This window comes from Adiantum capillus-veneris, chromosome 5 (genome assembly GCF_014529385.1).
Source record: "Adiantum capillus-veneris isolate H3 chromosome 5, ASM1452938v2, whole genome shotgun sequence".
Classification (NCBI taxonomy): Eukaryota; Viridiplantae; Streptophyta; class Polypodiopsida; order Polypodiales; family Pteridaceae; genus Adiantum; species Adiantum capillus-veneris.
Genome location: NC_140935.1, coordinates 33,180,983 through 33,193,757, shown reverse-complemented (window position 1 = coordinate 33,193,757; position 12,775 = coordinate 33,180,983). Strand labels below are relative to the sequence as shown.

The window sequence follows — 12,775 nt, the reverse complement described above, 5'->3', positions numbered from 1 at the left end:
CCCTTGGGTGCCTCTATAGGTGCCAACAATATCGCTTTAAGTCTAGGTATCTCCATTGGACAAGGGCCAAACTAGTGCTGATCTTTAGACTCCATGATCTATCGTAGGGTGGATTGTCATGTGAAAAGGGCCTCATATCTCTAATACTCTCATATATACATCTACAAAATAAGTACTCCTCATCCTCAATTACCCTTTCTGCGCAAAGCTGGCAAAACCTCTCAGCTTGGGGGGTATGGGCACCTCTTCCAGTCTCTATCTCTAGCAGTGTGATGATACTTAGAGCTGACCAATTACTACTCGTGAGCTATGTGGCATGTAAGTGTACATGTAACATGTTCTTTTCATGAACCCCTTGTTTAGCATGGTCAAGAAGTGCTCAATATAGTAGTACATCTTCCGGGAAAGAGGCTATCTAGGTGCAATCCATGCCTCTGTTCATTTACATTGAATGCACTTCATCATCTTGGAGGGAGATTCAAGCATTGCATCCTTCTCTTTGCAAAGTTTCCATAACCGTTTTCTCCTCTTTTTCTTGCACTGAGGAATAATGGCTTCCTTGTCCACACCCATAGACCTCCTCTCCTAAACGTTCTAAACATTATCTACACATTGACTTGGATCTTCAATATGAGTCATTAATACTCGTGCATTTGTGTTTTAATGACCAAAATACCATATTGCACACACACAGGTGACTATAGGTCCTTTGAGATCAAGTATGGACCTTACAAAAGAAAGATATGGGCTTCACTGCTCATGTGCAAAAGAAAAAAAAAACTACGGAATCTTGAAACCTTGAAACTTAGCTTTGGTGACCTTACAAAAATCATGCAAGCCTTGAGGTGAGGATTCTAAACATTATATTTACAAATTTTTAGTTGACAGTGAAGTATATGTTGGTTTCGTATTTCTATATTTACTTCCTTTGTAGACATGCTATCAATCTGGATACATAAAATATTGAGCCAATGTAGGAAAGCAGTTGAAGCCCCTTATAAATGGTAGTCTTGCAAAAGATATAATTCATGAAAAAAAGTTTAAGGTTTACCAACGAGCACCATTAGCAACCATGGAGGTAAGGAAGCACAAGAGAAGGGTAGTATTTGATGATGAAGATGGTATTTAAGAAGCAACTTGCATCACCAAGAAATCAACTAAGGAAGACCAAGAGCGAGAACCATCAGAGACACTAAACAAGATCTCAAGAGGATTCTTGCACCGAGGAAGAAAACCCACTTGCTAAAGGTGGATATTGTAATCCAAAGCTACTCAGACTATCTCTCCAAGGAGACAAAAAATGAACTCCAAAGCTAGCCAAAAGATGTGCAATCCCAAAAAGGTATAGTGGTGACTGAAGAGATCAAACCGCATCGGAACCCCACCAAAATACAGAGACAAAAAACAAATCATAGAGACAAAAACAAAACATTACAATAATGACAAATCAAACCATACTTACATTCACCCACACAACGCACAGTCCCACCAATCCACGCACACCCTCAAGAGCGAGTTTGTACGCACACACAAGTATCGCGCACGCACACACACACACGCAGAGTTGGAAGTAACATTTCTATCACCTAAGTATCGACGATTGGTTTTAGGGTAGATGAGTCACTAAGGAAACGTGCATGAATGGCCAAGTGGGTGAAAGCCCATTATTAAGCACTCCTTGTTTCAATAAAAGTGCAAAATCCTATAAGGTGATTGGTTGAGAGCGTGACTTTTGTGACCTTCGTTTGGAACAGTACCTCTTAAGAGTCGGTTTTCAAAATTTTGAAATACCACCTTGCACAAATTTCTGAATAATATCATTATTGTTTTCGGAAAAAGCCTCTTTTAAAGATAAATCCAAATATATCTTCAAATGTCAAAATAGCAAAATACCCCCCAAAATTATCTCTATTTTGTTAGGTGCACTTAGACTGGTAGGGTTACCCTATTGATTCCCTCTTGAGTAAGAGGTCTAGTATTGTAGGTTTTTCAACAAGCAGGGAAGTTAAAGTCACGTTCAAGATTAGAGGTTGATGTTATCGAAGTGAATCATTGATTGTGTTTAGAAAGGTGTGTTTTGTGAGAAAGACGTTCAATATAGATTTTTGAGTTTTTAAAAGACGCTCGTGGCTGGGACCCTATTTGTCAAGTGGTCTCTTGTAGCATGCACTAGTGTGCACAGAAAGCTTGTAAACAGTTACAATGCACCTACTAGGTTTTGATTACCACCTGCTAAGTTTCGGTTTCTACCTGTAGAATGAAAATTTACAATTTGGCAAAACTTTAAATTTTTTCCTAGTTTAGTTATAATTCTATTAAAAACTTGCAAAATTTTAAAGAAAAATCCGTAAATTTCAAAAGCCCATTTTTTTCTATTTGTTTGGAAAAATGTTCTTTGGGAACAGTGGCATGCACATGAAGCTGCAATCACCTACACTTTCGTCTTGAAGGCATGTAACACTGCCTTGATGTTCGGAATGTCGTGTCTTCAAGTGCATCTCATTGCCCAACATTGACAGGACCAAGGAGCTCTGGCTGTCTGGCTATTTTCAAGATGCAAAGCGAGGACATTTCTCCTGATGTCATCACGTATGCTTGCATCTTGAAAGCATGTGGCACTACGCAATGATCACGTATGCGAAATGTGTTGCTCTTGGGAAAGCACCAAAGAGTGCTTGAGGAGCTTTCTATCCGGAATGTCGTCTCTTGGAACGCACTGATTGCGGGATATGCTTAACATAGAACGCTCTAGGCTGTTTTCAGCAAATGCGAATTGAGCATCTCTCTTCAGATGTGCAATCATCTATACTTGCATCTTGAAGGAATGTTGCAATTTGGAAGACGCTAGGACAGGCAGAAAAACTCAGGATGATATCATTAGTCAGGGGCTGTTGAAAAAAATGGTATGGTTGGCACTACCTTGGTTGACATGTATGCAATTACCTACATGTGTATCTTGAAGACATGTGGCGTTACGCAAGACGCTTATATGGGCGAAAGAATCATTGATGATATTTTCAGTCAAGGGCTGTTGAAAAAAGAAGTCATGCTTGTATGCTTTTCAACGGTGATACTAACAAGAAAAATCACAATTATACTGTTAGTCAGAGGCTCTTGGAAAAAGATGTCGTGCTTGACACTACCTTGGTTGATATGTATGCCAAATGCGGTGCACTATAGGATATACCCAACATGGCTATGGCAATAACGAAGTAATCAGATTTTTCACCAGATGTAAAAGAAAGGCGCTTTTTCATGGCTAGGATGTTTTCATGAGATATGCACAACATGGTTGTGGCAACGAAGCATTGAGATGTTTTAGCAGATGCGAAGGAAACGCCTTCCTTCATATGCAATCACCTATGCAATTAGGGGCTATTGTGGGGTTGTTGCAGAAACATTTTGTGCTTGGCAATGTGGCAAGCTTGATGAGTCCAAAACACTACTTGACAACATGGACTACGGTGTTAGAAGGTTATGCACATGAAGGACGAGATTGATTTGTTCTATGATGTTGTCAACTTTCCAAACTTCAGTTTGGAACTAATCAGAACAAGAGTACATATAGTGCAGATGGCAGAAATAATTTGGTTTGAACTCCTTACACCAGCTGATATTGATCGCCCACTATTAATGTGCCTTTCGCATTTGAGCACCATCCTTCTTGCTTCCACGAGATTTGGACGTATGAAGCGACGAGTGAATTTTGATTGGCTCTGAATTGACACAAGCTGAAATATAAAAATTTCCACTTCTTCCTAAAGTTCCTCCACCCAAATAGTCACAAGCTTATCTCCTTCATCCTCCATTGTCGTCTCTTGCAGCAGTTTAAGAGCAAGAGATGCCCAACATCGTTGATGCAAGGTGCATCAACGACAAACATTCAATCGCGCGGTGAGTAAGCATTATCATTCTGTGATTTTTGACATTTTTGACACTGCGAACGCAATTAATGAACACACTGAGAATTGCACGTTGCTGTGGGAATGGCACGTTCTCTCGTATTATAAAAATTGGGGAGGACTGTGCAAACTCCCCCGTGCAAGGAAACTTGCATGTTTTTTTCTTCTTGAAACATAAAAATGGAACAACAAACAATTAATAACATTGACATCTTGTATGATTACAAATATTGAGCTTAACAAACCTCTAACCGTCCTCGTGGTTTTCTACAAGGTACCCCTCTGAAGCACTACAATCGGTATCTCATTCTTTCGAGGTACACCTTTGAACCACGGCAATCGGTAGCCTCTCTCTCTCTCTCTCTCTCTCTCTCTCTCTCTCTCTCTTAAATTTTTTCACTTGAGAAGTATTGAAATGGCATATATAGTTTCCAATATTTTGCTTGAGAAAGATTTAGAAGAGTTACGGCAACAAGGAGTGGATGCCTCACTGGCATCTGGAGGGGGGCGTATGCATATAACTATGGATCGCTATGAGGTACCTTGTGATTACCAAATGCCGACAATTGCCTTTTGGTTTGAAAGAGCTTGCTAAGATTTCAATATAGGTCTTAATGCATCCATGCAAATACCTTAAGAGCCAAGACAGGATCAATAGGAATTGTCGTTGTTGATTGTTTCACTTTGATTTGGGTCTGCAATGCAGTCTTGAAGAGTTAGTTTTGTTGGGACTTTGTGAAATAGAATGACTGGAATGTGATAAAAAGAAGCTAAGCTGCACAAGTTCTGGGAGAAGCTCCTCACAAGTTCAAGAGTGGTATAGAAGCTCTTATACAATTGAAGGCAGTTGTAACCTTCATCTTTAGAGCAGATAGAATGATCATGTTGGCAAAAGCTCTCGAGTACACAAACTTTAATAACTTTGATAGGGTGCGTGTGCCCAAAATTCACTATGCGGGTATGCTTCAATATGATGGTGAGTTGAAGCTCCCTAGCAAGTACTTGTTGAGCCCTCCCGAAATTGAGCGGACATCAGGTGAATACTTCGCAATGAAAGGACTCCGAACCTTTGCATGCAGGTACAGTTGGAAAAGGCCTGACGAGTCAGCTTTCTGTTGTTAATCCTCATGCCAAGGAGGGCTATGCAATATATTTAGAAATTAATCGTTTTGGGCGCTTGAGACAGCGAGACAGTGAAGTTTGGACATGTTACATTCTTTTGGAATGGGAATCGGCAAGCTTATTTGATAGCAAACTGGAGACTTATGTGGAGATACAAAGTGATCAAGGTATCACTTTTAATGAAAAGCCTCGCATGAAAGACCTCCAAATTGGTGAGAGAGCCAAGGATGCAATTTTAAGTGGCAAGTATGATCAGGTAGACTTCAATAACATTTACAAGTTCATGGTTAAGAATTTTCTTCTTGATTGATGTAGCATCATGCTATTTGTGCTTGTGCGTGCAACTTGTATCTTCCAAATAGCGTGAGCTTGTGGCTGCAACTTGTGAACTGCCTATGGCTGCTTCTGAGAACCTACGAATTGCTTGTGGAGAAGATCGAATTGCTGTGGCTGCAACTTGCGAATTGCTTACTTTTGGGAACCTGCGAATTGCTTGTGGAGAAGATCGAATTGCTCCTGAGAGCAGCGCAGAATGCTTTTTTTATTTTATTCACTTGGTAGCTTTTGATGGCGTAGTTTTCTTTAGAGCTTTTCAACGCTGGGGTTTTTTTAAAAAGAGGAGCCACGTGGGCTAACGACAAGCCAGCGAATTGGAATTGCACACTACGCTAACGAAGTAACAAGGTCTTAAATGGAAGGAAGCATGGATAAGCTATGGCGCTCATGTTACTTTTCACCACTCTCAAATTTAGCTGACAGAGATTCCATAAGTACAAAGATAGAGAGAGAGAGAGAGAGAGAGAGAGAGAGAGAGCGAGAGAGAGAGAGAGAGAGACTCGGCATCAATATTTCGTCTCACCATTTGAGCTGAGGCTGATTGTCAGTAGGTTGTGCCACCTAGCTTCTGGGGGGCAGACTTGTTGCAACTTTGGGTTTTCAGCAAGCAGCTGTTCATTTCCATTTTACTGTCCAGTTATCACAAACTATGCCATTGGTTATCTTCTCATTTATCACACACCAGTCGCGCATTGGTGGCAGACCAGCTGCTCTTTACTACAACTTGCTTCATTGATTCTTGTTTGATTATACACTCTTGGATATTGGCTCAATCAGTCCACCAGATCACAAAATCCTTCTGGGGATGTTCTGATGGGACACAGGATATCAAGGCTAGGGTCGTCTCCCTAATCAAGACTTGGGCAGACAGTCATTGGGGTATCTACGTAATTCCCTAGGCTCTATAGACACTGTTTGGCTTTAAAAGTACATGTAGAATTGCGCAAACTGACTGACACCTATGCAAAGGTTGAAACATGGCTTTGTCATGCCAGATTCTTACGAATTCTGGCTACTTCCATTTATCTGATCATGAAGCTACCTAAGCATTGGCTGCTAGTGCACAACTTAATTGTGTAGAGTAGGCGTTCATGTACCAAGGTAGCACTCATCTTAATTGATGCATTCATAGATGGCCTCTATACCTTGTTTGTTAGGATGAGACCCACTAACAAAAATTAATATAGCAGCATGTGCATCCCCTGCATGTTTTTGGTGATGTATATGTGATCCCATCCTTTTTTTGTGGTGTATTGATGGTTAGTTTCTCAGAATGTTGACAGAGCGAAACCTTCTTTGAATCAAGGGGAATACTTTGTGAGACCAAATGCAAGTTTGGAAGATATTAGGGACAATTTTGTAGCTTCAAATAGATTTGTGTATCCCATCATTGAACCTTTCGACTTGCATCAGTCCAGCAGCTACAGCAACTACATGGCTGCTTCCCCACAAAGGTAAGATATATAATGTGCTCGAATTGTGTGTGTGTGTGTGTGTGTGTGTGTGTGTGTGTGTGTGTGTGAGAGAGAGAGAGAGAGAGAGAGAGAGAGAGAGAGAGAGAGAGAGAGTACCTGGCTATGTTTACCAAGTGCTGACGGCAACCAATGCTTCTGTTTATCAAGGAGAAGGGCACTGGAGTTTTACCACGCAGGAGCACATGGGATTACAGAAGGCTTATGCCAAACACAGCTTTTCGTTTTGGCAAGCCTTTGTACATGAGGTGCAGGGGAGAAATACTTGTGCCATAGCAATCAAGGTGGGCAAAATCGCCCTAGTGCTTCCTGTGTAAACACGGATCTGCAAAACACAAAGTTCAAAGCATTCTCTTCCCCAAAAAAAAAAAGGCCTCCCTCTCTTGTTTGTGCAAGTAATGCAATCAAGTAACAACATGAATCCTTTAATTTAAGATTTAAGCATTCATTGGGGCTTTGGCCTTTCGGATGTCTTATTTCCTTGCAAAGTGGCATTTCACACCTGACAATCTGTCATAGATACAATCATTTTCCTGCAAGGGCAAGCATGGCGCTTTCTCATATCCTTCCAATAAGCTGTAGAGATGCCTAAAATTCCAATTACTTAAATGCCATTGGCTTTTATAAAAATAGACCCGATTTTGAGCAATAGGCATGTATGGTTGTACAGGAAACAATTTCATTGCATTTCTCCATGAGTTAAGAGTGAGTGGGTGATAACAAGCACAGCGAACGGCCTTTTATCACTAGTAGCATTTATCACTAGTAGCACAGCAATGGCGTAACATTAAGCATACAACCACTTGCAATCAATTACAATTTGTTAGCTTGAGGATCAATTACTACTAGAGCTGAAGAAGTCGACCAACAGGTTATTTATCTGCTCCGGACATTGCTCTTGAACAAAATGGGAACCCTCTTTTATATGAACCACTTTCACGTTTGGCAGTAACAAATGCTGCATCTCCAAAGCTTGTTTCATACCAGCCATTTCAAGTACATAGTCGCAATCTCCAATCACTAACAGGACAGGAGCGGGAATCGTAAAATCCTCCCGATTTGCAAGCTTTGCAGCATTCCTGAACCAAAAATAGAGAGTAAGTCCAGAGCATAGCTGCTAAATTTCCCTTATGACAACCTGAAAAGCGTGCCAATGCGACAAGTGGTTTTTCTGCTAGGTCACATAGATCGTGACTGTAGAATGTGAGTGTTAGGCCTGTAAACAATCATGAATCAAAAGGTAATCATGTATGTGCAGGCGTACTTCCAAAGTGAGTATACACAGATAATGTGTACATAATGCGTGTGCAATTGCATGTGAATGTTTGTAAACATACTCAGAGATGGAGAAAAATATAATGTTGTTGCTCACCTTTCCCAACATCTGTAAGGAACCTCCATTGGATACTCAAAGCCTGAGTTCTTGTAAAGCTCAGCATACACATGCAGATCCTCTTCCGTCATCCAATCTGGCAATGGATCTGAGGCTTTCACAAGGTCCAGCGTCTGTTCCTTATCTGATGCAATTGGCATGCTACTATTGCAGAACAAAATGTAGATTCTTTTTATGATGGTGGCCACATCAAAGCGACCAAAATCCGCTTCAGGAACACCTGGCACCTGTAAAATGACATTTTGTTACAAATCCAAAATGAAAAAAGAATCCTCCCCAACAACCATGTTCCTCACACACACACACACACTCTTGTAAGGTAAAGACATAGTTCCAAACACGGAACTTGATAACATAAAAGAACAATTGAAGACCTTACCGACCAGCGCTTAATGTAATGACCATCCGGTGTGTGCTTACGCCGCTCTGGCATAGCAACTGGCTTAGAGAATGGAATTCCAAGTGCTGCAAGCCCGAGTACACGCTCCGGGTGCATGTATCCAAAAGCATAGCCAACAAATGCTCCCCAATCTTTGGCAACCACATAAACCTGCCCATTTGAGTAACTATTTCATTACTGAAAATAGAGGCCCAGCATTGCCATGCTTGGGATGCTGCTCGGCAAAACCGAGGTTGTACCTTGTCAAGATGGAGGGCATCCAAGAGGCCCACAATGTCATCAACACAGACAACGAAGTCATTCTTAGAGGCGTCAGTGTTGCGCGTCAAGCCATAGCCTCGGAAGTCAAGGGAGATAGCATGGAAGCCTGCTGCTGCTAGCCCAACCATCTGATGCCTCCATGAGTACCAGATCTCAGGAAACCCGTGAAGCAGCAGAACCACAGGGCCTGCCCATTACTCTCTCTCTCTCTCTCTCTCGCTCTCTCTCTCTCTCTCTCTCTCTCAGCAGAACCACAGGGCCTGCCCATTACTCTCTCTCTCTCTCTCTCTCTCTCTCTCTCTCTCTCACACACACACACACACACACACACACACGAGAGACATATGGGTGCACGCCTTTACCTGATCCGAGCTCCGTAATGTGCATGTCGATGCCATTTGTGTGCACGTAGCTATGGTTTATTCCCTCCATCGTAACGCTCAGTTTCGCAGTTCCGAACTCCTTTCAAAGTGATCAGGTCGGCAAGAGTCAAGAATTGAACACTATATGACACGCAGGGATAACTTTTACACGCGGATGTTTTCTGTGAGAGAGAGAGAGAGAGAGAGATTTCAATGTCCTACAACATAGCTGGGACGGACCCTCCATTTGGCGTTTTGATTTCGACGGTTCTCCACTTTTTGTTTCGATCACACATATCGACAAATACAACTCCGACAGGCCATTGTGGAGAGAATTTCCTTCGAGTGCGCTCGACTCTTGGACGGCATTTACGACCACGGGATAAAGGGGCCAATAACAGACCGGGGTCCAAAACAAAGCAACATTAAATTAAAATGAGAAATATTAGTATCCATTTCATTGAAAACTGTTAATCCTATCATATAATTCGGATCATTCAATTTGAATGTCCCTATATTGGCTCCCATGTTTTAGGTGACCTTATATTGGTCTTGTTACCCGAGATCTATCCAACAAGTTTTGAACTCAAGACCTGTGACTCCAGAGGGAGAATGAGTTTTGTGTGTGTGTGTGTGTGTGTGTGTGTGTGTGTGTGTGTTGTTTTTAACCTTACACATACACAAAAAAACATAACAATTCAAGAGACATCTCCCTTTAGACAAAGGACAAAGATTTAGCACAAAAATGACTCAGTCTTTGATTCGTGCTTGTACGTCAAAGTACGAATGAAGCATCATTCTAGTGTTTTAATCATAAGATAATCAAGAAAAACTGATTCTAATGTGAAGGAGGGCAGGTTCATGAGTGTCAGACAACAATTAAACCAAAAAGATCTTAAGTAAAGATAGAATTCTCACCTGCATTCATATAAACAAGACAACAAATTCGTTTTCTTTGAATATGTTTTACAGGTCTGTCAACGAACCTTATCAGTTGTTATCCATGTCTTACTTAAAAACTTTTTAACTTGTACCTACTATCCATATAGTGTAAAATAGAGGCAAGAATCCGATTTCAACAAAAATGGTATGAAGCTACCACAGTTTTGAGATCAAATATCTATTACCCCTCCTGATCAAGTGTAAAGCATTTAACGTGTGTTTTTTTAAAAGATATCCCATAAATTTTAAAAGATTACATGTATTTTAAATAATTTTAAGTTGTGATAAAAGGCCATCATCACCCCTTTTGATCCAAATGAGATACTTTATATTAAGTTGTAAAGTATTAAGGTTAGCAGTTTACCTCATATTTTTTACGTAAATTATATGTGTGTGTGTGTGTGTGTGTGTGTGTGAGAGAGAGAGAGAGAGAGAGAGAGAGAGATCAGAAATCCATTATCCCTCATGATCAAGTGTAAAGCATTTAAGGTGTATTTCTTTAAAAGATACCCCTTTAATTTTAAAAGATTACATGTATTTTAAATAATTTTAAGTTGTGATCAAAAGGCCATCACCCCTTCTGATCCAAGTGAGATCCTTTATATTAAGTTGTAAAGTATTAAGGTTAGCAATTTAAGAAATATATATATATATATATATGTGTGTGTGTGTGTGTATGTATGTGTGTGTGTGTGTGTGTGTGTGTGTGTGTGTGTGTGTGTGTGTATTTTTAAGTTGTGATCAGAAGGCCATCACCCCTTTTGATCCAAGTGTGTTCCATGTTTTTTTTCATTGCAACCCATAAGGTGCAATATAACTGCATAGTTTTAGGAACCCAAAGTTTATAAGCTATTATCTTAGAGTTAACTCATTCTTGGTTACATACCCAACACTGGGCAGGTTATGAAATAGCTGTCACCAAAGTATGCACCATTGGTCAGTCAGGTTTGTTAGTAAGCAGGTGAAACGATCCCATTATAACCCCTATGGGAGTATGTCATCAGAATTTAAACATATCCTCAAAACACTTCCAGATAGAAAACTTCTTAGTTGCATACCAGCTAGGTATCCCAAGCCAGAAAATGGCCAACATAACTCATAAATTCTCATAAAACAACCAATCAGTAAAGCTTTTAAGAAATGGCGGCTTAGTAAAAACCATGAAGTATGTCATTATAACTAATATCTAATTCTCCTAAATGATTTTCTCGTGTTAAACTGATCATTAATATGGGGAAGTACCAGGGGAGAAAAAGCTAGATTATTAGTAAAGCTAGCAGACTGGTCACAGTAGGGGGCCCACAGTAGGGATCCAAAGGGGTACCATCTGCACAAGAGCAATGTGCAATGTGCAATGAATGGGCTCCAAAGACCTTAGGGTTCAGCCCATTAAGACTTCCAAAAGGTTAAGTTCCAAAATTTCAAAGTGTAAAGTCCAATGGTCAATTGTAAATGGAATTGGATGCTTTGTGTGTGTGCAAAAGGCCAATAAGCTAGAGGACAAAAGCAAAAACGTTTTGGGAAGATGACAAAGCTTAATAAGAACTAGACACACACACACACACTATACACCTAAGCTTACCCTTTCCACAAAGTAATGAGGACACATGTCAGGCATGCAAAGAAACCCCCAATTCTTGCATGAATCCTATTGGATGGGCACAGAGGTGGACCAATGAGAAGTTAGCTAGTGTAAACAAAAAATTTATTTTTATAAATGCTCTAAAAAATAACCAATAAGAAATAGTCTCCCTAAAAGACTATTGGACAGTCAAAAGGTCCAATATAATTAAGCGGTTCCTAAAATTGCTTAATTCCTATTGGCCAAAGGACTAAAAGGTTCAATAGCAAAGCAGATAATTAAATTAATTATTTGGCATTTACAAAATGAAAAAAAGGATGGACACTTGTCACAAGGCTCTTGACTAGGCCTTTCAAAGGCTATTGGCCAAATTATTTACGGACCAATAGGAAGCCAGCAAGAGTAAAACTCATACTCAAATACTATTGGCTACGCTTTTCAAGGGCCAATAGGAATGCAGCATGAGTAATTGGCAAGGGGGGTCAACCAAGAGGAGAGAGGGGGCTGTTTTGGAAGGGCATTATTCCACACACACTCACACAACTCATGTGTAGAGCAAGAAAATCATCTCCTTCTCCAAGCTTTGATGGAAAGCTCGTCTTCTTCTCCAAGTTTGAGAATGGAGACCTACACCAACAACTCTTGGATATGGAATGCAAATCCAACCAAGAGCTAAGCTTCAATGCCATGCTTCTCTCCTCTATTATGTAATTACTAAGCTAAGCAAAGCTACAAGAGTAATTAAAAGAGGAAATACTTCTTTCTCGTAAGAATACTCCTTCTTCCTCTAGATCTACTCTCATACCCCGCTAGCTCTCACCATCTTCGAAGGTGTGTGAGGTCTTGGGTCTGAGACCAACGAGTAGCTGAAGTTATGTGTTATCACATGTAAGTTTGGTGCATGAAGCTTCCATCTTCATAGCACCGACGAGTTTTTACCAAGGAACACAAAGAATTGTATTGTACAAAGTCTCTCTTAATGGGAGAAGTTATAATACAAATG

At 40.4% G+C, this 12,775-nt stretch overlaps 1 protein-coding gene and 1 pseudogene across 1 annotated transcript; one reads left to right on the top strand and one right to left on the bottom strand.

Annotated features, from left to right (window-relative positions):
- The first annotated feature begins 4,317 nt into the window (after positions 1 to 4,317).
- Positions 4,318 to 7,338, top strand: LOC147457111 (2,3-bisphosphoglycerate-independent phosphoglycerate mutase-like; annotated as a pseudogene).
- Positions 7,339 to 7,494: 156 nt separating this feature from the next.
- LOC147457110 (epoxide hydrolase 3-like) lies at positions 7,495 to 9,406 on the bottom strand. The gene is made up of 5 exons (XM_086512116.1): positions 9,249 to 9,406; positions 8,865 to 9,073; positions 8,605 to 8,775; positions 8,205 to 8,452; positions 7,495 to 7,911 (listed from the first exon to the last, which is right to left on the bottom strand). The coding sequence occupies exons 1-5, from the start codon at positions 9,316 to 9,318 to the stop codon at positions 7,668 to 7,670; spliced, it is 942 nt and encodes a 313-aa protein (XP_086368242.1). The 5' UTR covers positions 9,319 to 9,406; the 3' UTR covers positions 7,495 to 7,667.
- Between the last annotated feature and the right edge of the window lie 3,369 nt (positions 9,407 to 12,775).